Genomic DNA, 21,998 nt, shown 5'->3' with positions numbered 1-21,998 from the left:
TTATATTTATTTTAGTTTTTGTTTATTTTATTTTTGGGGATTTCTTGCCTTTATTTTGCAGTAATAGGTACTTCTTTTTTTTTTTTTTTTTTTTGCGTCGCTCAACTTTGATACATTTAAAATGGAGGAAAAAACAAGATAAAGGCTTTCAAGGAAGCAATTGTTTTAGGCAGGAGACAGTTTCAATTTCAATTCCGCATTTTATTTTTTGCACACAAGTACGTTCAATACATTGCAATCTTTCCACTTCCCTTGCTTCTCGATGTTGTCTGTGTACGATGCCGCTATGGCCCCGAATGAGAACGAGGCTTGGCAACGAGGTCGGTAGATTCGGTTAAGTTTGCGGGCGGTTCACGTGGGGGAGTGGCGCTGAAAATACTTCTCCCCTTCCTTCCCTTTCTCTCACTTCGTTTCAGGGCAAAAGAAGACAGACTTCTCACTTAACGTCTCCCAGTTGGACCAAACTTGATATCGGAAATATATTCCGGCAAGCTGAAATGTCGGGCACAGGTCTTAGAGACTCTAAGTTGAATCCCACACTTTTATCAACGCAAGACCGACCTCGGAAGACGAGAAACGCATGATTGATCGACATGTCCGTGTTCATGTTGGGAGATGGATTTCTAAACAGAGTAGACACGGCTCATCCACGAGAGACTTGCCAACGTCCTTGTCCAAATATTCCGCAGAGGCTTCCCAAGCTATGCCTTCCGACCAATACGATAAAGGTGTAGACAGGAGTCCCCAAATACCTATCATACAACATCAGCCGATCCGTCTACCGCCATGTTCAGCATTGCTATCAAATGTCCGCATTTTTCAAAACTCAGGACAACAGCATTCGTCATGTCCTTGTCCTCCTGATCCAATTTCCTCTTTGATTTGCAGTCCACCTAGCAGTCGCAATCCTCCACCCTCATTCCACCGAAAGTATCCTTCTAGCCCAGCGCCTTTAGCTGAGTCAACATTTGCTTTGTCATCTCACCTTAGTCCATCAGATTCTGTCTATGTTGGAAGATCAGTTGCTTCGCCTCTGCATTACACCCATCAATGCAGCCTATGAAATACCGTTCCCCAAGAGGACCTCAATAAGGGACCATACAAAGGCCAAAGTTTTAAAATTGATAGTGGTGAAAAGATAGTGACACTTTATAATTATGTAAATAGAATCTCAATAAGATGCAATAACTAACTACAGCATTAGTAGACTTCCCCTAGTGCCTGTAGCGCATGTGGTCATGGAACTCTAAAGATCACAGTCGGAAGCCTTAGATACTATATTAGAGCTTACGATAGCTATTGCTTCTTGAGTTGCAGTGCATGACATACTGGAATTATTGATTTAAATCTTGGGCCTGGGCTGTTGGGAGTGGAATTGTAACAGTCCCAGAAGTGACCTTTCCACTTAAAGGGCCAGGTCTCTCCAGCTTACCGGGGCACCCCAAAGATAGAGTCTTCCTTCACCTAGCACAATACAGTGGGGTGACCTTCTTGGCCTTTTATCTATATTAGTTTTTGGTATTCGACAAGTGAATTTCTCCGTCTAAAGTTCTACCTAATCTTGTCTGAGAATACGACCAGGACAAGGTAGCACATGACGGCGATAGCTTCCATAAAACATAAATGAAAGTTGTTAACATCCGACCAATATCCGTTCGTCTGGAAAAGACCCTTCTAACATGATGCCATTGGCTGCCTTCCCTTTCTCTTTGTCCGCCACCGATGAGAACACAAGAAAAGAAACGTAAAACGAAAACAAATACAAATGCACTTTGGAAACCCAAACTTTACGGTCCCTTCAACACCTCCAGCCCGGGCGGCTTTTTCCGCTGAACGAAATAGTGGTCGACGGTTCCATGGTTCAGCTATACAAGGCCCACCAGTGCTATGTGATTGGCGAAATTCTATGTCTGACCAAGTATGCCCATGATTGCAAGATCCATACTTGCTTGATTAGGTAGGAGATCATTTGAGCAACACACATAGTGGCACGCTACCCCTCAACAAATGATTTTTCAGCTACTGAGGTATCGAACTCGACCTTCTACGAGCCCCTCATTGGGTTTTCTTTTTTTGTTTTCGGCATGTGAATGTCTCCACAAAACAGTCTACTTAGTATTATCATCCGTGAGTATAAGGATGGCCTGTAAACTATTCTAATACTCTCTATAAGGAGAAATTTACTGGACACCTATTCTAGCTAATACCCCATCTTCAAGTAAAAGGCATTTCGAGTATAATGCTGATTGACCATTCCTTTCTGTTTTATTGCTCTATATTCGTGGTTTATATACTCCACGATGTCGCCTATGTTATAAGTACTTACCAAACTCACTTTCTATTAACTAGTTAAGGCAAAGGAGATCTTCTCCGGTATCTAGTGGGTCAGAAAAGTTTTAACCTTCCCAACGCCTAGTGCGAAAAATATATTGCCGATCAATAAAACAGGCCCGCTCCCGAGCGAGATCCATCCATCCCCACAAAACGACGGCCATTGCTTGATGATGTGCCTCATTTAGTCGATAAGTATCCGATAGCTCACGGACAATTTTTTTTGCAGGCCTCAGCCAAACAAGTCAAATTCCGCGTCAATTCATTTATACTTTTTTTTTTTTTTTTTTTTTTTTACCCTTCACCCAATCTCAAAGTGGAGAAGGTGGACCGGGCCGTCGATTCCTAATAAAGCCGTCTTCAGTGGTTGAAACTTGCCGCCTGGAAGTACGGAGTGAAATATATTCCCTCCTTCATGCAAAATCACAAAATAGGACTTATTAAATTTATTCCAAATGATATGGTTGTTTTCGCCTTTAGTATGCATATCCGATCGCTTCTTGTAAAGCTAGTCTTCCAGCATACAGGGATAGCCCCCAGCAACAGATGCATCATGCATTAGTCCCACCAAGGGGTGAGCTAGTGTAACTAGGCCAAACTTATTTTAACCCCTAATTTACTCGACCCATGGGTCGTTATGGATGCTTCACGTTCAACTCTAATTCATTTCTGGGAAATGGCTTTTATTCGGCAGCTTTTTGTCAGCTTCTAACACCCGTAAGCAGCAAACAAATGTCGATCCGTATGACTAGAGACAGCCTAATTGGCTCGTAACGTCTCATAAAGGTAGCCGACAATTATCTAGGGGTTTCGCTCCTCAGTAAATCGGGACTCTGTATTCTAATACGCATAGCGTTGGAAATATGTTCCGATAGCGAAGTAGTTCAACCAATGTGTAATTTTCAGGGTGGCAATGGTGGAGCCAGTTGAATATTGTTATTTGCCATTAAGTGCCGTCGCATCCGGAGACGGCATTGTTGAACTCAGAAATATCCTCCCATCCCCGGGGATTAGAACTGTCATGGCTTGTTTCTTCTGTTCACACTGACAAGTCCTTCACTGAATCCGTCTCCCTGTTTGGGCCTTTGCACATCGGTATTTTAGTGAGTTATAGAACCTGTCCTTTGCTGCGGTTCTTTCGCTTTTTACTGCCTCGATGTTGTTGTACATTTCCGTCGCACTGGGCTCCACTTTTCTGTTTTGGTCACCCTGCCATATGTCTGCTACGGTCGAAATATTTGTATGTTGTCTACACTCAGCGCAAGTCCGATATTTTCCATTGTACTTATCGCTCTTTTGCTCATAGGGTCGTTTGCATGATGCTGATCTAGAAACCGACCGTACCGGACGGACCGTTCCGCTTGGTCTGCAGCAACAACTTCCATGAGTCTAAGAACATTTTCCGGGGCTCAGAGTCCAATAATGACCAACTTGATCGATTGTTGCTTTCGGCTTCCTGATAACTCGACGTCCGGATAGGAGTGGAATATGTGATTGGCTTTGACTCAGTTTGGCTCCTTTGTCGGGGTGGACCCAATTCTAGAAGTGGCTACTTTAACTGATTAATGGGAAAGTGCTGCTGCACGTACTACCTACCTGAAGGGTCATTATGTGTCTTATAAATAATGTCTGACGTATTCAGAAATTCGCTGGGATGTTTGGCTCTCTTTTCCTCTTCACTTCTTTGGTGCTGTAGACTAGAGAAATGTTGACCGATATTATTCTCATCTTAGAATTTATCCTTTATATACAAAAATAGTAGAATGTCTTCTCCAGAGAGAAATATTCCATATATATACTAATGAATGATGTACATGTATCAATGGCTCCTGTTGTGAATCAGGAGTCGATTAATAACATTTAATGGTGTTCTCTCCGCGGTAAGTAGAAGGCGATAATTAATACCCTATCCCAGGCGTGGTTAAAACAAGCCGTGTAAAAGCTTCTCTTGCCCTCTTATAACTGTATACTACCTCGGACATATCACGTATGACTGACTACTGTTATATCTTATGCCTCCAGGAATTCAGGCTAGCAGGACATGTAGTTAATCATTGAATAATTGCATAAACTCAGATAATTACTTGATGACCTAAAACCCTTAATCACGTAATTGTCTTCTTTCATAATATCTTCACTCTATGCGAAGCTTAAGAAAGACAATGGATTTCCCCTACAATAGGCCTAAAAAATTCTCCTGTCTCTGCAGATTCTCCTGCTTTCTGTTCTGCTGGACTATCAGGCTCCAGAGTGCAGGGACTGAGAATAGCATGGCTAAGCGGAGACTCGCTATAACCGTCCTCACCAGAAGAGGTGCAGCATGGAAAGTCCACTGGTAGAATTTTTTCAGGCGATATTGTTGTCCGAAGGTGTGTGTCGATCTGCTCAATAACCGAATCCAGATCAGTGGCAGTGTTTACTGTCTCTTGATTTAATAAGCACGTTGTCGTCCAGTTAAGGTGGCGGAATGTCTCAACTACTGCGGGGAAATCATTAGCAATAGTTGTAGCTAGAGCCACCAGTTGTCCTTCATTAACCCTGCTATTATTGCTGCAAGACAGATTAGTCTCAAGGCATTCACGTCGAGATAGCTTGCTGAGATACATAAATACATACACTTCTCTCTCGACTGTTTTGGAACAAACCAGAAGAACCCCAAATGAAAGCCTAGATGCTACCAATAGCCACCTCCTAGCCTGCCTATTTTCCTTTCGAAAGCGAAGTTTCCTCAGATTCCGAGTGTTGTCATCAGTTCTTTCCCAGTCACAGTACAACTCCGCTAAAACAAAGTTGATTGCAAGTGTGTCAACCCGTTGGCTTCGTTTCTGTGGCGTCTTTTGGCCCCTTATTCGCTCAACCTTTAACAGGTGCACGCGTCTGATAACATGAAGATATTGAATAATCTGGAAAAGCCGTAGTCCAACTTCCTGGGCCATATTCAAAAGAGCCAGTGGAAATAGGGCGTGATGGCCATTTGGGGAACTACTCTCAGCTCCGCAATTCCCGGCCATATGGGAAAATAGTCCGTATTTTTCCCATGTCGGAAGAAAAACTCGAAGGAAACCAGACGCGCGGTCATCGATAAGGTCTTTAGGTTGCTGAATAGTATTACTACCAACGATGGGTGTAACATTGGTTGGACTCAATAAGTAGGCATTAGGACACTGGAACCGGAATATCTCTAATAATGATGGTTCCGGCAAGACGGGTTGACTCGCAGCCATTGTCAAAGATCTTGAAGCTTGAGCAGTTGTGATGGATTCATAAAGTTGTCTTTCGATACGAGTTAACAGGGAGTATAGTACGACTAAATACTGCTTAAGCGCCCGGTCTACGACTACATAAATTCGCACCATTTACAACATGCATTGGGAGTCTGAGCCTTCAGAACACAAGCCAAAACAAAATGCGAGGGGCACCAAAATTAGGGCTTAAGCCTTATGGAGCTATCGGAGCCTTGTTGACGACCCAGAACCAAGAAAATCTAGACATTGATCGCCGCGTTCCAGTTTCGGTCCGCAAGGAGAAGCCATCATGGTATGCGTACGAGGATTCGCTGCGAGCGCGACGCTAACCGTAGCTCTCCAAGAGAGATGCAGGTGCAGGACGGCAAAGGCTGGGCATCTGCGGCACCGTTTGGGGTCGCAGATGGCCAGAAACGGTGCCGCAGTCCCCATCTCTACGTTCTCGGATTCGAATAGAATAAAACACGCCCAATATTTGCTTTATAGGACCGAATTAATTGTTCCCGAATTGTCCTCAACTTCCATCTAATTACATCGTCATCTTAAGCTTTGGATTTCACATTGCGTTCTACATAGTTAGACGTCGCCAACAATGTCCATCGAAAAATTGCCCACGGAGCTGTTATGGATGATTATAGAGTACAGCCAGGCGGGCGGGAGCTTAGTGAACATCTCGCAAGCTAATCGGAGAATTCGAGCTCATTGTGCTCCTTACCTATTCCGCACACTCAAGATTTCCTTCTCATTGGCTGGATTTGAATGCTTACGTCAAGCATCCAAATCCTGCGTTGCCCAGTATGTGAAAGTGATCCGCTACGAGGTGCCGGAGCTCATAGACCCTTGTCAGTCGCCAAATACCCACAAATTTTAGAAATACTGATAGATAGGCAGACATTAAAGAATGGGATTATTTTTGCTCCTGTGTGTACACGCCATCTGAATACGACCGAGACCAGAGAGAGCTTTGCTGGAACTTCCGTGGCGGAAAAGTCTCATATAGCATGATATACCGCTATTTTGCTGGACTATCCTGTGAGCAACAGCTGATACTTGGGGAGCGTATCGATACTAAAACATTTTGTGAATGCATTCCTCGCTTTCTGCACTTGCAGAGTATCGAGATTCCCTTTGTTAATAATACTATAAAGCCGTTTCGCTGGCTTGCGGGGCGTTTATTTGTCGACTGGAGAGATTCGTTTCCTGCACACTTCGAAACCATTATCGACACTATGGTAGCAGCTAAGCGCAACGGAATCCTTATACGGAATTTCAAAATATCCGGATTCTACTCTAAGATGTCTGCCACAGACCCTGACCTATTTGCGAAGGCGGCGGAAGCACTAAATGAAGTTGAATATCTCCAACTCATTGATAGTTCTAGCCTTTTGAATTTTATGAGAAAAATCAATTTGCCTTCTCTCCGCCACCTGGAGCTGCAAAACTGTTGGCTTTCGGTCAGAGACCTCGAGGAATTTTTCTGTGCACACGCAGGAACACTCCAGTCTCTCCATCTTCAAGAGACGTGGTTACCAACAGAGACAATCTATGATTGGGGTATTAGTTTGTGCTCGGGTACTGTAGGGACGATTGTGGAGGGATTATCCACTATTCGGGAGTCAGGGATTTTGAATAAGCTAACCATTAACAAGAAAAAAATGTGGCCAGTACGAATACATGGAGTTGTTTGACGGAGTATTGGCTACACGTACTGTAAGTCAAGGTGTGGAATTAGAAAGGTGGTATTATTATTGATGTAAAGCAGACCCTGGGAAGTGTTGGTCCAACTGTAATTAATGGAGCAGTGCCTGCAATGTACGGATAAGCATTGGACTTGTGGCATGGAAAGTAGGCCCAAAGTGTGAGGGCGCTATACAACCTGAATATATAAAGCGAGAACAGTTCAAGGACGCTGTCCTTGAATGCTACCTGACACAATGCATGATGAGCTAGACCCGACTTCCTCTCGACATCCGGACTAGGATTATAATAGAACAGACAAGGTAGCTTAATCTCTATATAGGTTTACTTAATAGCCACTTAGCAATAGTTATATTGCACGGAGGAAATAATTACTTGTTAAATATTTTATTAATAAGCAGCTTCCCACTAAATATATATATAACAGGCAGATATACGGTACATATTCCTTAAAATCATAGAGATCGTCCTATATATTTAGCACCATGCCTCCATATATTATGTTATATGGGGTAGTTTATCTTTGACGAATATGGAAATTTAGATTGGTATCTCCACATTGTGCCGTTGCGTCGATATTTCACAATCTTCACCTCCACAAGTACCAACCCCGACTTTCACGCGATATAGGACAGAAGCTTAAGCATTACGGCTTGATGAAACAATGTTAAAAATAGTAGATGGAGCACTGATTGTTGCCTTGCACGCTGTAGATCTAGGTACAGTACACTGGATAGAAGGGGAATCCCCTTTTTGGAGCCAGCTATTCAGCATTGCTTAGACAATAGAAACAGACCCAGATCCATTTTATTGAAAGCTAAGGTCCGCTAGTTAGTTATTTTAGGGCGACCCCGATCTAGACCGGTGAGAGGCACACATACAGCGGCTGCGCTCGCTAATGGGGGCGGGAACTGCAGAACCCCCATTCAGCCAATGCTTCACGATATCCACCAGCCCGACAGTGATGGGCTCGCGGAATTCTAGGCTCCACTATTTTGCGAACCTCTTAGGGGTCGCGCCTTAGTCATATTGCATGCCCCGGTGAAGGTAAAGCAGCAGGTGGATAACAGCATGAGCATGGCTTGTATATAATCCCTGAGACCCTCCCCGTCGTACAGCCATCCTGTATATATTATACCAAGTCACAAGATGGCCATCAATCAATTTAACATAGCTACTAAATCTGTCGAGAAGATTTACACGGCCGTAGTTGGTGGTGTAATCAGTATTCTCGTATTCTACAACATCTTTAGCCGCATGCACACTAGGTTTTCTGGATCACATCGCCTGGCCACGTTCATGTACCCAGTACCATTCAGAAGTATGTTCCGGATACCATCACCTCTTCATCTAATCCTCTCGATAGCCTATTTAGTGGGAAACGGCGCCTGCAACTTTATCGGCGTCCAGTCTCTTTCAGAAGCAGGGTCACGGGCCGCTCGCCTATCTTTGATTAACCTCATTCCCATGTTCATCTCTGGGGGCTATGAGTTCGGCGCTCGTCTTCTCGGCGTGTCTCTTCAGACATACGGAGCCTTCCATCGAATGGTTGGCCTTGTCGCAGTTATTGAGGCCACCATACATGTTTTGATTATTGCACAAACAAGATCAATTTCAACATCTAATACCATGCAAGTCTATGGTGTCTTGGTATGATATCCCTATTCCTAGTATCTATCTCAGTATGACTGACTGACTGTAACAACATGCTGCGAGTATATTTCTTTTTCCCTCATAGTCTTGCCGTTGGTGAAGAAAAAGAATATATGAAGTCTTTCTGAGGATGCACCAAGGTTGTGCCCTTGTTGTGCTCTACGCGATTTGGCAACACACTCGTCCCATACAGAATAGCAGCGCTTGGGCCTATCTTCTTGGATCTGCTATCATTTTTGTTCTGTCACTTGGTACGCAATTCATCCGTGTACTCTTCCGTAACATTGTTGTTGGGAGGAGATGCACAACACTTTCATTGAAAGCCTATGGGGAAAGTATCGCTTGTTTAACTCTGACTCTTCCTCGGCCCTGGGCTGTGCGAGCGGGGAGCGCGTTGGATTTGGCGCCCCATCAATCGGCCTATTCTATTTGGCGCAGTCTCACCCTTTTACTATTAGCTGGTGGGAGGACAACGACATCGGCAAGGCGACTTCTGTCTCCCTCCTTCTACGGTCACGCTCCGGCTTCACCAGAAAGCTACTCGATCGCCTTGGGCAAGAACGAGAATACACGGTTTGGATCGATGGTCCGTTTGGTCCCGCATCAATCGGCCCATGCGGCTTTGGTGGGCAGATGGGAGACTACGGTCATGTTTTCATGGTAGCGACAGGAATCGGGATTGCTACACAGCTGCCCTACATCAAGGAGCTGCTAGGAGAATATCGCAAAGCGCGCATCCGGACTCAGAGGATCTCCCTCATTTGGCAGCTAGATGAGGAAGGTGACTGGGAGAGTGCTCACGACTGGTTACAAATGCTGGTCAAGCAGGATGAGGGATGCGTGAGTATGTTTATCGATAAGGGGCACCTTGCTGATTTTGTTATAGTTACTCAACGTCACAGTCTACGACACATTGGAGCCAGCATCAAAGGGAGACCCGCAACGCTTTGGGTATCATGACTTGATCAAAGTCCATAGCGGAAGGCCGAACTGGGAACTGCAACTGTCATCTGAGGTAGAAAAGCAGAAAGGCAGGATGCTCGTGGCAGGTAAATTTTGTCAGCTACCAAGTCAAAGAATCCAACGCTAACCACATTGGCAGTATCTGCTTGTCGCCCTGTGCGAGATCAGATGCTACGTCTGGTAAGAGCGAATGGGGAACATGGTATAGATCTCTTCGAGCAGGAATTCCAACCGTGGACCGGGAAAAGTAGGTGGTGGTCATATCTTACTCCATAGTTGGAACATCAGACGGAAACCTTGTATACCACATGCTCGTATCCATTTTCCTTGTCACAGGCACGTGCGCGGAGAAGCAGTAATGGTGGAGTTAGCAAAGTTCTGAAGAACTTTCCATTATTATATTGTAGCGTTTCAGTAGAGACTAATACAAATTATTTGCTCAGCGTCACCGCTCATCCCATCTCAAGCTCATTTAACCTCAACCATTACCACCAGTTATCCCATGGTAATATAGATAAGCATATTACGGCTGAGCTAATGTATCAAGTAATTGCACCGTGCAGGTCTCAATGCCGCAAACATCTCGTACAAACTATATGGTCACATAAACGGATATATCAGTTGCTGCTTAACGGGACATTCCCGAGAAGCTAGGAGTCTATGTGAACCGTTGAAACAAACTGGTTTATTCTTAGAGAGTATGAAGTAGACTACTAAATATGAGGACTATTAAACTCTTGCTTTACTAATGCATATCTCCTACCCTGTAACTCCTAACGACGAGAGGCAACTTCTTGACCGATAATCAGCATTGGTAAGTTGATTTCTCTATTCGAAAATCACCGCCGTTCCGCTGCCTGCTCCGAAGTATGTTCTATCTTTAATATGCACCTGCGCGATAATGGTGTCTTGGTTCTTCTTTTCTCCATATGGCTTGAACTTGCCCTCTGTGGAGGGCTGCTAGACCTTTCCCCATATGTGGTGGCGCTTCTTTTCTTCGCCTGCGGAAAGGGTGATCTTCATTTGAGACATAATATTGCGCAAGTCCTATGTTGTGCGCGGAACTATTGTTACAACTCATCCTTTCAGAAATAAACACTAAGCATAAGTCTTCCAAAAATGCTTGTGGGAATAATTGCTTTTGAAGCAAAAACTGCTGACGTGAGGCTGTCGAAGACCATATATCCACAATCAGCCGACGAAGCGGACTACCCAATGTCGTGTTCGTGTAGACATAATCGACAACAGTCTCGGTTATCAAATCCCCATCCTCGGTGAAATTTTTCCCGCAGCGCTGAACCACAAGATTCTGCAGTTCAGGTACTTCAAGGTCGCTACCCAAAACCTAAAGACGAACTAACTCTAACCATTTTACGCTAGGGCTTGTTTCAAAGATCTTTCTTCGATAGAGCCAGTTGACAAACTCAGCGAAGACGTCAGGTTCAATAGACTGGAGGTGGACAGTTCCTGAAGTTCTTTCAGTGTAACGGTCCTTGAAGTACTCATTGAAATATATTGAGCATTCACACAACAGCTCTATGTGTACATCGAAAGGAATGAGTTCATCTCCCACGTCAATATGGGCTATTCCTCCAGTCAAGGTTCTGTTGCGGTTTAGTTGAAGGCATCTATGTGTTTAAATTATTTGTACATACTTTCTGTCTAGCGATTCCGACATGCTCGTGGAGCAACTGCATCCAGGAAAAAAAAAAAAAAAAAAAAAAAAAGCCCGCAAAGACGTGCTTGAAAGGGGGATCCGCTACTCCAGTACGCATAATAAACTACAACGAAACTTTCTACCCCATTTAGATTTTTTTATGAGGAAACACTGCTTCACTATCTGCGAGCCTGTTTTGGCCCCTTTGTGTAGTGGATACTTTGGAGGTTGGCTTCTGCGGCCCGAAATGGTGACGGCGTCTAGGATAAGTAGCTTATCTCCACAAATGGAAAACTAGAACCTACAATTTTGTATTGGCACTTGCAAAACAGAGCAAAAATAGTTCCCAACAGACCCTTGAACAGCATTTCTATGCATTCTGAGGGCTACTATTGAAGCCACTGTAGAGGCCAGGAACCAACGGACTCTTCGTCTAGGCCTTTAAAATCGTCGAATAAAATAAATAAAGTTCGACCAATGGTTGTGCTACGGAATATACCAAGCACTTGGAGTGCTGTGAATATTTGTTCGTAAAGGACAAGAATGCTGTACCAAGATGGGGCTGCACCAAATAACCCACCGAGAATAATGGGAGCTAGTAGGGTCTGAAGTGGTGCGCACCTTGTTTGTTCCGCACCCCACTACTTGGAACGACATACTACCAGGACCGATTTTCTGTAGTAACGGAAGAAGGAACGTAATCCGCCCGATAAATATATGACGGGGAATATGTGGCCATAGCTAGAGCCGAAGCCTAGTCTTGCACCCTGGAAGCCTTACTGCCTCTTGTACATAAACTTGTCGCGAGCCAACAGGTTATCAACGCTGCTGACCTGCAGACCATAAATTCGAATTATATCAATGGCTAATAACACAAAACGATCCACTACACTGCCTACATCCAGGAAAGATTTACACGCGTTGCAGCCTCTCAAATGCATTATAGAACGAGGACACTGGTAGCCTAAGCCATCTGTCTATCAGGTGACAATATCCAAATCAGCAGTGGCAGCGCCATCCCCTAATTCTGGCTACGTCTCGCAAACGACAGCACCTCACACCAAGTACTCCCACTTAATGTGAACCAGTCTCCCTCGCCAGAAGCGAAACCTGTCAATAGAGGTCGATTTCCGGTGAAGGTGGATAGTTGTACAGCGTGGTGTGGATGGGAATACTTGGCGCAAATACCAACCATTCTGGAGTCTACCAAGCTGGCCTGTCCATCATTGCACATGACCATTCGTTATCATAATATTGTAGCGATAAAGAAGGCAAAGCAGCAAGCCAACAAGAAGCAGCATAGTCAGCTGTGTAGCGTAAGCATGACAATATTGTCCAGCTCCTGGATGTGTTTTAGCTGACTCCTCGCTTTATTTGGTATACGAGTCACTTGAAACCTCCTTACACAATGTCCAGGCGGCTTGTCGGGGAGAGCTTGATGAGGTAGAGATGGCAATTATTAGCAAAGAGGTAAGCATGTCGCAAAGAAGGATAATAAGCAATTAAGAAATCTAATTTAGACAGGTATTGGGGGGACTCAATTACATTCATAATAACTCGGCCTCGCCCACGAACATGTGGATTCCAAGAACATCCTCCTCTCCTACACCACATGCCGCGTAAAGCTAGGTATGTAACGCGAATAGATTGATTACTACTTGGGAATAAATTTAACTTTAAATATATTAGCAAACATTGGCAACTGTATTTTGGGAGGGCAAAAAGGAAAGAAATCTAACGATGTTAGGGCTGTAGGGGCTTTACTGGTCGATTTGAAAGAGCCTGGAACGAGCGGCCGCAATCCGGGAACCCTGCAGCTCGCAAGACCCCAGGACGTCAGTGATTTGTGCAATGAATTTATCCAACAGTCCGCAACATTAAGTGCAGAGGCACTCCTGAAAGTAAGCAAGCCTAGTGTCCTACCAAGCGCTGCTAACAAAATTAGCACGACTTTCTTCTCAAGTTCCCAGGAGTTGGCCGCATGAGGATTTTCATATATCGAGCATTGGACTGCGCAACGAGAACCCGCATAAAGGATTTGCAAGTTAGCGTTTAACTAGTTAATGATTGATTACTCAGTTGTAATGTACATAAGGCATTATAAGGCACAAAATGTATGCGTAGCACAGAAAAAGTGAGTAGCCAGGGAAAACACAGAGGACGGCAATAAGGGGACTGCTAACTAGTGGTCTCCAAGGTTTTAGTGAGGTAATCAATCACGCATCTTTACCGCTAAGATAAAGATCTGACATATTCCCTTGGAGATCAGCTTGGGATAGGCTCTATGATATAGCACCAGGCACGCTACACCTAGCGAGGGGTAATTGCCGGTCTTGTAAGGAGGGGCTGCTTGTGTTGACAGTCTCATAATAGTCATTTAGATATGGCAGCATTCTTAGGTCCATTGTAGTTTCAAGCCTTTGCTAGTAATAGAACAGTTGAGTCATGACAGCATTTGTCTCAAGACAAAAAGCATGAGACAATAGAAGGTCAGAGGGCTGCAGGCGATAGAAGGCGGCCGGTCATAGAGGGCCGTGGGTGAGCGAGGGCTGCTGGCCATAGAGGGCGGCCGGTCACGGAGGGTGGTCGGTCACAGAGGGCTGCAGCTGATAGAAGGCGGCCGGTCATAGAGGGCCTTGGGTGAGCGAGGGCTGCCGGTCACAGAGGGCTGACGGTCATAGATGGCTGCCGGTCATAGAAGGCAGCGGGCCATTGAGGGCCGAGGGTGAGCGAGGGCTGCTGGTCATGGAGGGCAGCCGGTCAGAGGGCTGCAGGCGATAGAAGGCGGCCGGTCATAGAGGGCCGTGGGTGAGCGAGGGCTGCTGGCCATAGAGGGCGGCCGGTCACGGAGGGTGGTCGGTCACAGAGGGCTGCAGCTGATAGAAGGCGGCCGGTCATAGAGGGCCTTGGGTGAGCGAGGGCTGCCGGTCACAGAGGGCTGACGGTCATAGAAGGCAGCCGGTCATAGAGGGCCTTGGGTGAGCGAGGGCTGCCGGTCACAGAGGGCTGACGGTCATAGATGGCTGCCGGTCATAGAAGGCAGCCGGTCATAGAGGGCCTTGGGTGAGCGAGGGCTGCAGGTCACAGTGGGCGGCCGGTCATAGAGGGCTGCAGGTCATAGAAGGCGGCGGGCCATTGAGGGCCGTGGGTGAACGAGGACGGCGGGTCATAGAGGGCTGCGGGCGGTCGAATATTCATAGACGGTTTCGCCAATAGCACTTGGTCACCAAAATGGTCCGCAGTAAACTGGGGCATAATAAAAGTTTCAGAGCTCCCTAGAACCTGATGTTTTCTTTTTCTTTTCCTTCATTATTTGAAAAGCCCTCTTTTGCAGCCTAGCTCCTGGGTTCCTTAGAAGGGCGAAGAAATTGTTTCAGAATGAGTATCCATGGCGATAACCCACAAGAGCAATACATGAGAGAACGCTATGAGTATTTCAGGGGTCACGCAAAGATTGGACTTGAGCACCTAGAGTTTGAAACACCATTGTACGGCTCAAGGGTTTTTGATCCGAAGAACGTCAACAGGCTAGTAAGGGTATTCGAGCTCGAACAATGTTTGCGGCTGGAACCCGCCCATCACATTGCGGCTATCATTGACGAAGAGGCTCTACAGCAAGCTGTGACTTTGAGTGATGTCACCCAGGAACAGCTAACGGACGCATCTAATCTACCGTGGCTCTTCCTGCCGGAAGGCTATCGACTTTCCTGTTTGTACGGTAAGCACCGTATAGCGGCAGCTAAGAAATTTTTACTTCCAGGAGATCGGTGGTGGCCTGTCACTCTGTACGGAAGTAGGTTTCTCATAGAAAATAATGTACAGCATACACTATACTACTTGCTGACAGATAGCAAGGTCTCCCGGAGCATGTGAAGCAAAGATTAATAAGTGAGGCTCCCAACGCGAAGGAATACGAGTTTGGGGATATCTTCCGTAACCTCCGATACAGCCAGCTCGCTCATGACGACGGAACCATAGGGGTTTGGAAATCAAGATTGTCAAAACGCAGAAGTGAAGATCTCGAACGTCTATCACGCAGATATCCGATGATAATCAGGTACTTGGATCGGCTGCTGCCGTTTGCTGGTCTCTGGGCAGATATCTGCTTCACAGCATTACGGCGGCTGGACCGTGTGAAATGCCCAAATGTAGGTGTCCAGCTAGGTTCCAGACCGGATAATGAATTTACTAAGCGCAGGTTGTAGGAAATCATCCACTATTTGGACCGCATTTATCAGATCTGGTCGTCTCTGTTTCCAGAGGGTTTAACCCACCACGTCGATTCCGCGTCGGTCCGACATGTGCAAAACCTAATGCCACAGCAATCGAGCGCAGATGGCAGATTCGTCACTCATCTTATGGCCGAAGGCTGTTTGTTTCCCTCGCTAAAAGAGCCCGAGCATCGGGATGACTTGCTGCGGAAACTCGTTGCCGTCCCAGGCCGAATATTGTCCTTACATTCACTAGCTCAAGACACACTCCTTTTGGAGTCCTGCGCCACTAGTCTTCAATGCCTCGTTCCTGGGGGATTCAAGGACTTGAGATATGCCCTGCTAAGTAGGTTTAGCGGGGGCGGGAACAGTTGGCCTGTTCAAGTCGCAGAAAATGCTACTGAGCAAGTGACAGTGGGCTATAGTGGTAGTCCAGCTTTGTATCAGGCGCTACGAGCGTCTTCAGCTTACGTGCAACTATGGTTGTTTGCAGTACGATATATAGAGAGCCTAGCCGACACAAAGCTGGCCGGGCCTCTGGACGAGAAGAAAATCGATTTACAAATATCTCAGCCGGCTAAAATAGAGGCAAGGCGTCGGCTAGCCTTTTTGGCTTGTGGGCTGGGATTTGATTCCGATGAAATTCAATCTATCCGCTTGCAGAATACAATGAAAACTGTCACAAGGAAGTTTCTAGTAGCGAACCGACCCAGGGAGCTGTATAATTATCCTCGAGGATGGGAAGAAAACGGTACGAAGCGGGTCGTTGACATACTGAATCTTCCACGCGTGAGAAGCGACTACGAGACCATTATCCCTCCATTCACCGTGGATAGGTATAGCGAGGCACCAAAAATTGGACAACGATGCGGGCTGCCTTCCCAAAGGGAGCACCGGGAAAACTGCCAATTCTTGTACGTCCCCCAGGTATACAGTCCAGATCAAGCCTCGGGGACCTATCCGTCTGCGTTCGCTATTATGCGCGATATATTCTTCAGTTTCTTTGGGGCCAGAATATTTCCATCTGAGTTTGTCTCCCCTTGGTGGAGTACGTCTCCATCGTTGTCTGAACCGAATCTTTCAGAGAATGATCACACACAGGTGGAAGAGGCAAACAACGCATCACCTACATCTTCAATCGGCTTGGAGTCCCATCCACCAGGGACGCCAACACAACTAGTTGAAGATCAAGGGCAACTATCTGTGGAGAATCAGAGTATGCTGCCAGATGTAGACATGAGCCAGGCCTTGATCCTACGGCCCCCGATGGCCCCGGGGTTCGAAGATGAAGATGGAGTTGCTCCGTTGAATTTAAGAGTATACATGCCTCATCATAGGGGGGCAAAAGAGATCTTGAGCGTGTGGAACCAGTCCCACGATGGAAACCTAGCGGTGTTTTACTTTTTCAAGACACGGGAATACTGCAAGTTTGATGTTCAGGACATCGAACTACGTTCACATCTCGAGTCCTTCGTATTCTCTATCGCTAACGACCACCACTTTGTCGCCATTGAGGACGGTGCACTCATAGCAGTGAGCCCAGTACAAGCTGTGGAGGATATAGGACCAGGCCAAGTAGTCCTTGTTTCGACGGATCTCGAGCACACAGAGCCACCAATGGTACACTTCTGGGATTATATGTGTTCTTTTGACCCAAAAACAGGGAAAAGGCCTGCAGAAGAAGAAGGCTCAAGGCCTGAAAAAATGCGCAATCGTTCGACACAGCACAGTGAATAGCCGTATTCTGTGCGAAGGGCACATAAAATGGCTCCGCTCATTTGCTGTTAAGATCTTGAATCTCATGATGTAGCGCTAATCTCAATTTCATCTACCATTATCAAGTACGATTTGTATGTTTTACAACAGCATGCTTAACTAGGCATTCCAAGCCCAGCTAAGCGGGTCCAGTAAAGGAAGCTTGGCTCTTGTTGTATAATTCCGTTGTTAGAAAAATTCTAACCGTCAATATTTGGCCTACACTACCAATAATCTTATTGTTCCGAGCGTAAAATATTTGTTGGCTCTTCCAGGGCCTAGCCGTTTACACTCCTGTATACCCTGATCAAAGCAGCCCATTTCTACGCGCGTGTATTGCCAAATCCATGGATAAAAATTCGAAACGCAGCACGGGTCCTTTCGATAATGCACCCTCGCCGCAGGCCGCAGACATTTCCAGGGTCGTACTATCCATGCAGGCCTGTTTGTCCAATTTTGCTAAGACCAGGTGTAAAATAAAATCAGTCAGTAATATGAAATACAGTTCGCTACTGCCTTGTTACGAGACTCCGTCAACCGCTCCAAAATCAATGACGCTTTCCGGAGAATCTCTTAGCCTATGACAACATATTTTCTCTTCCGAGATTGTCTAATTAAGTTACAAGTAGCTCTAACAGGAAAGTCAGAAAAGTTTATATTTACACATAGTCATTTGGATTTGAAACGTGCGTCATTCTCCACCCTGCGTCATTTGCCGTGCTGCCTCTGGAGTGCAAACTAGCTTTATCTGTGATATACATAATATGTTCATCAACCATTTATACAATATGCAGAAGCTATGCTGTTAAGAATATATTTTTCCCCTCAAAGAGCCCCCAAGTCAACAATATTTGGACGATGCAACCACACAGATATATAAATTAGCGGAATCCTTCTTTTGACAGACGATACTTCGGACGGGTATGTGTCCTAGGGCCGGCCAATTTTCCTGCAATGAAGAGTGGGCTTGCCAGACCTAAACGGGCTCGCAGTATCGCATCTGTTTTCAGGAAAGTTTCTGGTGGGAAAAATGGGGGGAAGAATTACGTTAAATGTGGTTCTCCAATCAGGACCCGAGGTCATTATGGCTCGTTGCTTCTTTCTACTGCTTGCCATTGCACTATTGTGTCGCGCTCTGATCCAACAATCCTACTTGGGATACCAACACTGGGGTATAAATAGCCTGGACTTTCTGCGCTAATTTCCATCTACTAATCCAGAAGTCTAGTCCTCCTGTTAGTACTGTGTACTTACTAGACTTCCCACTCACCCCTCCTAAAAGAAAGCTTTTGGGTGGCTCCTTATCGCCAGCGGAAAAATGCCCCGTCCTTATCATAGTACGCTCCATATATCTTGAAAAAGCTACACTTTAGACTTACAAGTGCCTAGAATTTTGCAATCGGAGTTCTGTTTCTTCCATGTAAGCGAGAAGAACAGACTCTTCACCGTTCATGCCGCATTGCTCCCGCTTTTTCCAAAATCGATATCCGAGTACGAATAGTCCTCACAGGAAAGTCAAGAAGATCGAAAATGTGGATGAAACTACATTCGGTTGTTGTTGTGAGTTCGTATACACCGGCGACTACTCGCTTCCCGCCCCATTTCCACGGCCAGTGAGGACGCCGAATATAAATCCGACAACGATGAAGAACCATCTCGGAAGGCAGCAGAACAATGGACCCCAACTTATCTTACCGGAAATTTGTTTCATCCATCAAAGTTTCCTGCTTTCTGTCGTCTTGCATTAGAGAGGCTTGATGTAATCATTGTTCGCGAGGCTTGCCCGAATACAGATCCTGCGGAGGACTACACTAACCTCTTCCTGGCCACGCTCACGTTTACCGCTTTGCCTATAGGTCGGATTGGGTCTCATTATGTGCACTGTCACTCTACCGAATTGCAAACATACTGGCCAATTTTACTCTTTTCGAAGAGCGGACAGGAGATGTTGTGAGATTGCTGAGTTTTGTATTTGAGGAGAGCGAATATATGGACAATCTTCGACATTTGCTACGAGACTATGCAGTGTGGAATGTAGGAATACTTATGAGGGATGTTTGTTTTCTTCAACTTCTCGACAGGGTGCCATGCTTGGAGCGAGATATATTTCGCTCCATGTGGAAATAATACTAGATGGGACTAGCACTCTAAACGATTAGACAGCTACAGTATATCCAGTCTTCAGCCTCATTAAATTTAAACTTGGCAACCAATCTATTCCAACAGGCGCTCCAGAGCAATGTGGATCTGCGGGAAAACAGACGGTCCTCTCGAGGCCATTACGCCCTTCACGCCGGCCGCAGACCTTTTTGGGGTCGCACTATCCATATTTACCTTACCGAACGATCAGTATATTGTCTCGCAGCAGCAAAGTAATTTCCTCACTGCCATCTCGAGTCATGAAATCTATCGCGAGTACAGCATATCGGTCAGCTATCTTACAACCGAGGGATGTTCCATGAGAGCTGCAGCGACACATTCATGTCACAAACTCCTTCGTACATTACTGTAGTGGAGCGGAGTGGAGTCTCGGGCTCGTGCGAGACGCCATCCGCGGCCCTGTTAAGGTCTGCAGCTGGCGACCTGTGGTACTGCGGAACAGTTCATGTACGCTTTGCTGCGCATATATATTGACGTTAGAATCAGTACAGTGCAAAATCCTACCCCCAAACAACGCAGACTTCCTCCATTTCTACATTATTCTGTCTCCACACAAATGGCTCCCGCAAAAAAGCTAGGTTCTCCAGTCGAATTACCAGACTGTAGGCGGACAGTTCTCCCCAAGAAGCTCTTGCCATCCGTGTCTTTCCATGATGATCCCGCACGGCCCGAGTTCGTTAAACATGGGTCCCCATATGACCAGGTGGATAGAGTCTTTTTTGGGCTGAACCCTCCTTGGAATAACGTCCATGCCATTGAATTCAAGGATGGGTTTCCTGTTGGCTTCCTCATTCACCAAAAGGTTGAATCAAAGAACATCCCCCTGGATCGCATCAGACAGGTTTCACATAAAAATGTGTTGAGCCTCGAGGAAGTATATTTTCTAAAAGGAAATATTTACTTTCTCTATAACCAGTGGGGAATCACTCTAAACGAGATCGGACAGCTATCTCCAGTCTTTAACCTCAGCGAGGTTGAGGTTGCTGTTATCTGCAAAGCTGTAAGGTCTCTTAGTGGATCTTATTCCTTACTCTTAAGCTAAACATTTGCAGATACTTCAAGGGTTGATCTATATCCACGAGGATTTGGACACCTGTTATGGAGACCTTACATTGTCCAATGTTCTTATTACTGATCAGGGTGACGTGAAGATCGGTATGTAACCTTCACTTATCAGTACTGACTGAGGGCTAACACTTGTAGCGGGTATTGGCAATAGCCTACTTCAGAAACCCAATCCTCTGGGTAAAGCTAGAGACGTTCAGGCGGTCTGTCGTATGGCTCAGAATCTTCTTACGCCGAGAAAGACGTCAACGTACGCGGCACAACAGGACTTCTTGCTCAAGATTTCGCTGGTGCTCCACCAACAGCAACGGCAAAGGGCCTTCTTCAGGTAAGATTGAGTAAAAAACAAATTTGACTTTGCTGCTTATCAGTTCTCAAGCATCCATTCCTAGAAGTTAACGCGACACAATGGTGCCTCCGACCGCTTCATATCCTCTGTAGGATAGGGAAAGAGCGAAAGCATGAATTGGAGAGTAATGAGCCAGATACTTTTTCAGATAATTAGAACGTCTTTCCTTATCTCAATGTTAAATTTATACCAGGCAACCAATCTCTTATGTTAGAATAAATTTACATGATGAATGTGGTTTCCATAACTTTATCTTATGATCCAAATCTAGCGTATACACTAAATTGCAAAACCGCCGCAAGGGTCTTACACTCTCCGATTGTATTTCAAACCCTCATGCCAAGGCGGACTAAACCATATTAGGAATATTTAAGGAAAAGCTATTTTCCGGAAGTATAACATGTATTGTACTAAACTGTTAGATGACAGTAAATTACAGTAGTTGTGTATGGTGCTTGTATTGGGAAACCATGGTATCTAGAAGCTTCTTTAATGCAAACTAGCCAAACCCCCATAGGTGCCTCGAGGATCTGGCAATTTGTTAATATAACCTCTCTGTCTCCTACAGAATCTGTCACGGTCGACGTGGCAATTTGGAGCTTTTGTCCCAGGTTACTTGATACGGATAGTGCTCTGCAATACCTGTTTTAGTGGTGCAATATCCATAACCCTGCTTATTATTTTACTCGGCCTGTCAGCTGCAGCTTCCCCTCCCCTAGACTCCTTGGTAGACACCACGTGGTGCCGGCTAACATCCGATGTCTCACATACTAGACTCCTCTGTGGCATCGATTGCCTTGGGGATGACGTTCCGATTTTACAACAATAATAATAACTCTTAAATTAACCCGCCCGATTTATAGACTCAAACTCCATCGTATGCCCCCACCCCTGGCAACTTCGGCCCTGAA

The 21,998-nt window shown here is 45.6% G+C and overlaps 5 protein-coding genes across 5 annotated transcripts; all 5 read left to right on the top strand.

Annotated features, from left to right (window-relative positions):
• Window positions 1–5,737: 5,737 nt before the first annotated feature.
• On the top strand, window positions 5,738–6,032 carry ATNIH1004_002324 (uncharacterized protein; the record flags this gene model as incomplete). Its single annotated transcript, XM_033567019.1, has 2 exons — window positions 5,738–5,868; window positions 5,912–6,032. The coding sequence occupies 2 exons, from the start codon at window positions 5,738–5,740 to the stop codon at window positions 6,030–6,032; spliced, it is 252 nt and encodes an 83-aa protein (XP_033429014.1).
• A 2,391-nt stretch (window positions 6,033–8,423) lies between these two features.
• Window positions 8,424–8,930, top strand: ATNIH1004_002323 (uncharacterized protein; the record flags this gene model as incomplete). Its single annotated transcript, XM_033567018.1, has 2 exons — window positions 8,424–8,595; window positions 8,641–8,930. The coding sequence occupies 2 exons, from the start codon at window positions 8,424–8,426 to the stop codon at window positions 8,928–8,930; spliced, it is 462 nt and encodes a 153-aa protein (XP_033429013.1).
• Window positions 8,931–9,227: 297 nt separating this feature from the next.
• On the top strand, window positions 9,228–13,532 carry ATNIH1004_002322 (NADPH oxidase family protein; the record flags this gene model as incomplete). The annotated part of the gene is made up of 6 exons (XM_033567017.1): window positions 9,228–9,767; window positions 9,814–9,976; window positions 10,030–10,070; window positions 12,964–13,017; window positions 13,072–13,166; window positions 13,295–13,532. The coding sequence occupies 6 exons, from the start codon at window positions 9,228–9,230 to the stop codon at window positions 13,530–13,532; spliced, it is 1,131 nt and encodes a 376-aa protein (XP_033429012.1).
• Window positions 13,533–14,925: 1,393 nt separating this feature from the next.
• On the top strand, window positions 14,926–17,495 carry ATNIH1004_002321 (uncharacterized protein; the record flags this gene model as incomplete). The annotated part of the gene is made up of 3 exons (XM_033567016.1): window positions 14,926–15,340; window positions 15,403–15,695; window positions 15,753–17,495. 3 exons carry the CDS (start codon window positions 14,926–14,928, stop codon window positions 17,493–17,495), a joined length of 2,451 nt encoding a protein of 816 aa, XP_033429011.1.
• A 2,734-nt stretch (window positions 17,496–20,229) lies between these two features.
• Window positions 20,230–21,137, top strand: ATNIH1004_002320 (uncharacterized protein; the record flags this gene model as incomplete). The annotated part of the gene is made up of 4 exons (XM_033567015.1): window positions 20,230–20,673; window positions 20,726–20,828; window positions 20,877–21,066; window positions 21,134–21,137. The coding sequence occupies 4 exons, from the start codon at window positions 20,230–20,232 to the stop codon at window positions 21,135–21,137; spliced, it is 741 nt and encodes a 246-aa protein (XP_033429010.1).
• Window positions 21,138–21,998: the final 861 nt, after the last annotated feature.

This window comes from Aspergillus tanneri (assembly GCF_003426965.1).
Source record: "Aspergillus tanneri strain NIH1004 chromosome Unknown AapTan_1_pilon_pilon_pilon, whole genome shotgun sequence".
Lineage (NCBI taxonomy): Eukaryota > Fungi > Ascomycota > Eurotiomycetes > Eurotiales > Aspergillaceae > Aspergillus > Aspergillus tanneri.
This window is presented reverse-complemented; position numbering and strand designations above follow the sequence as displayed.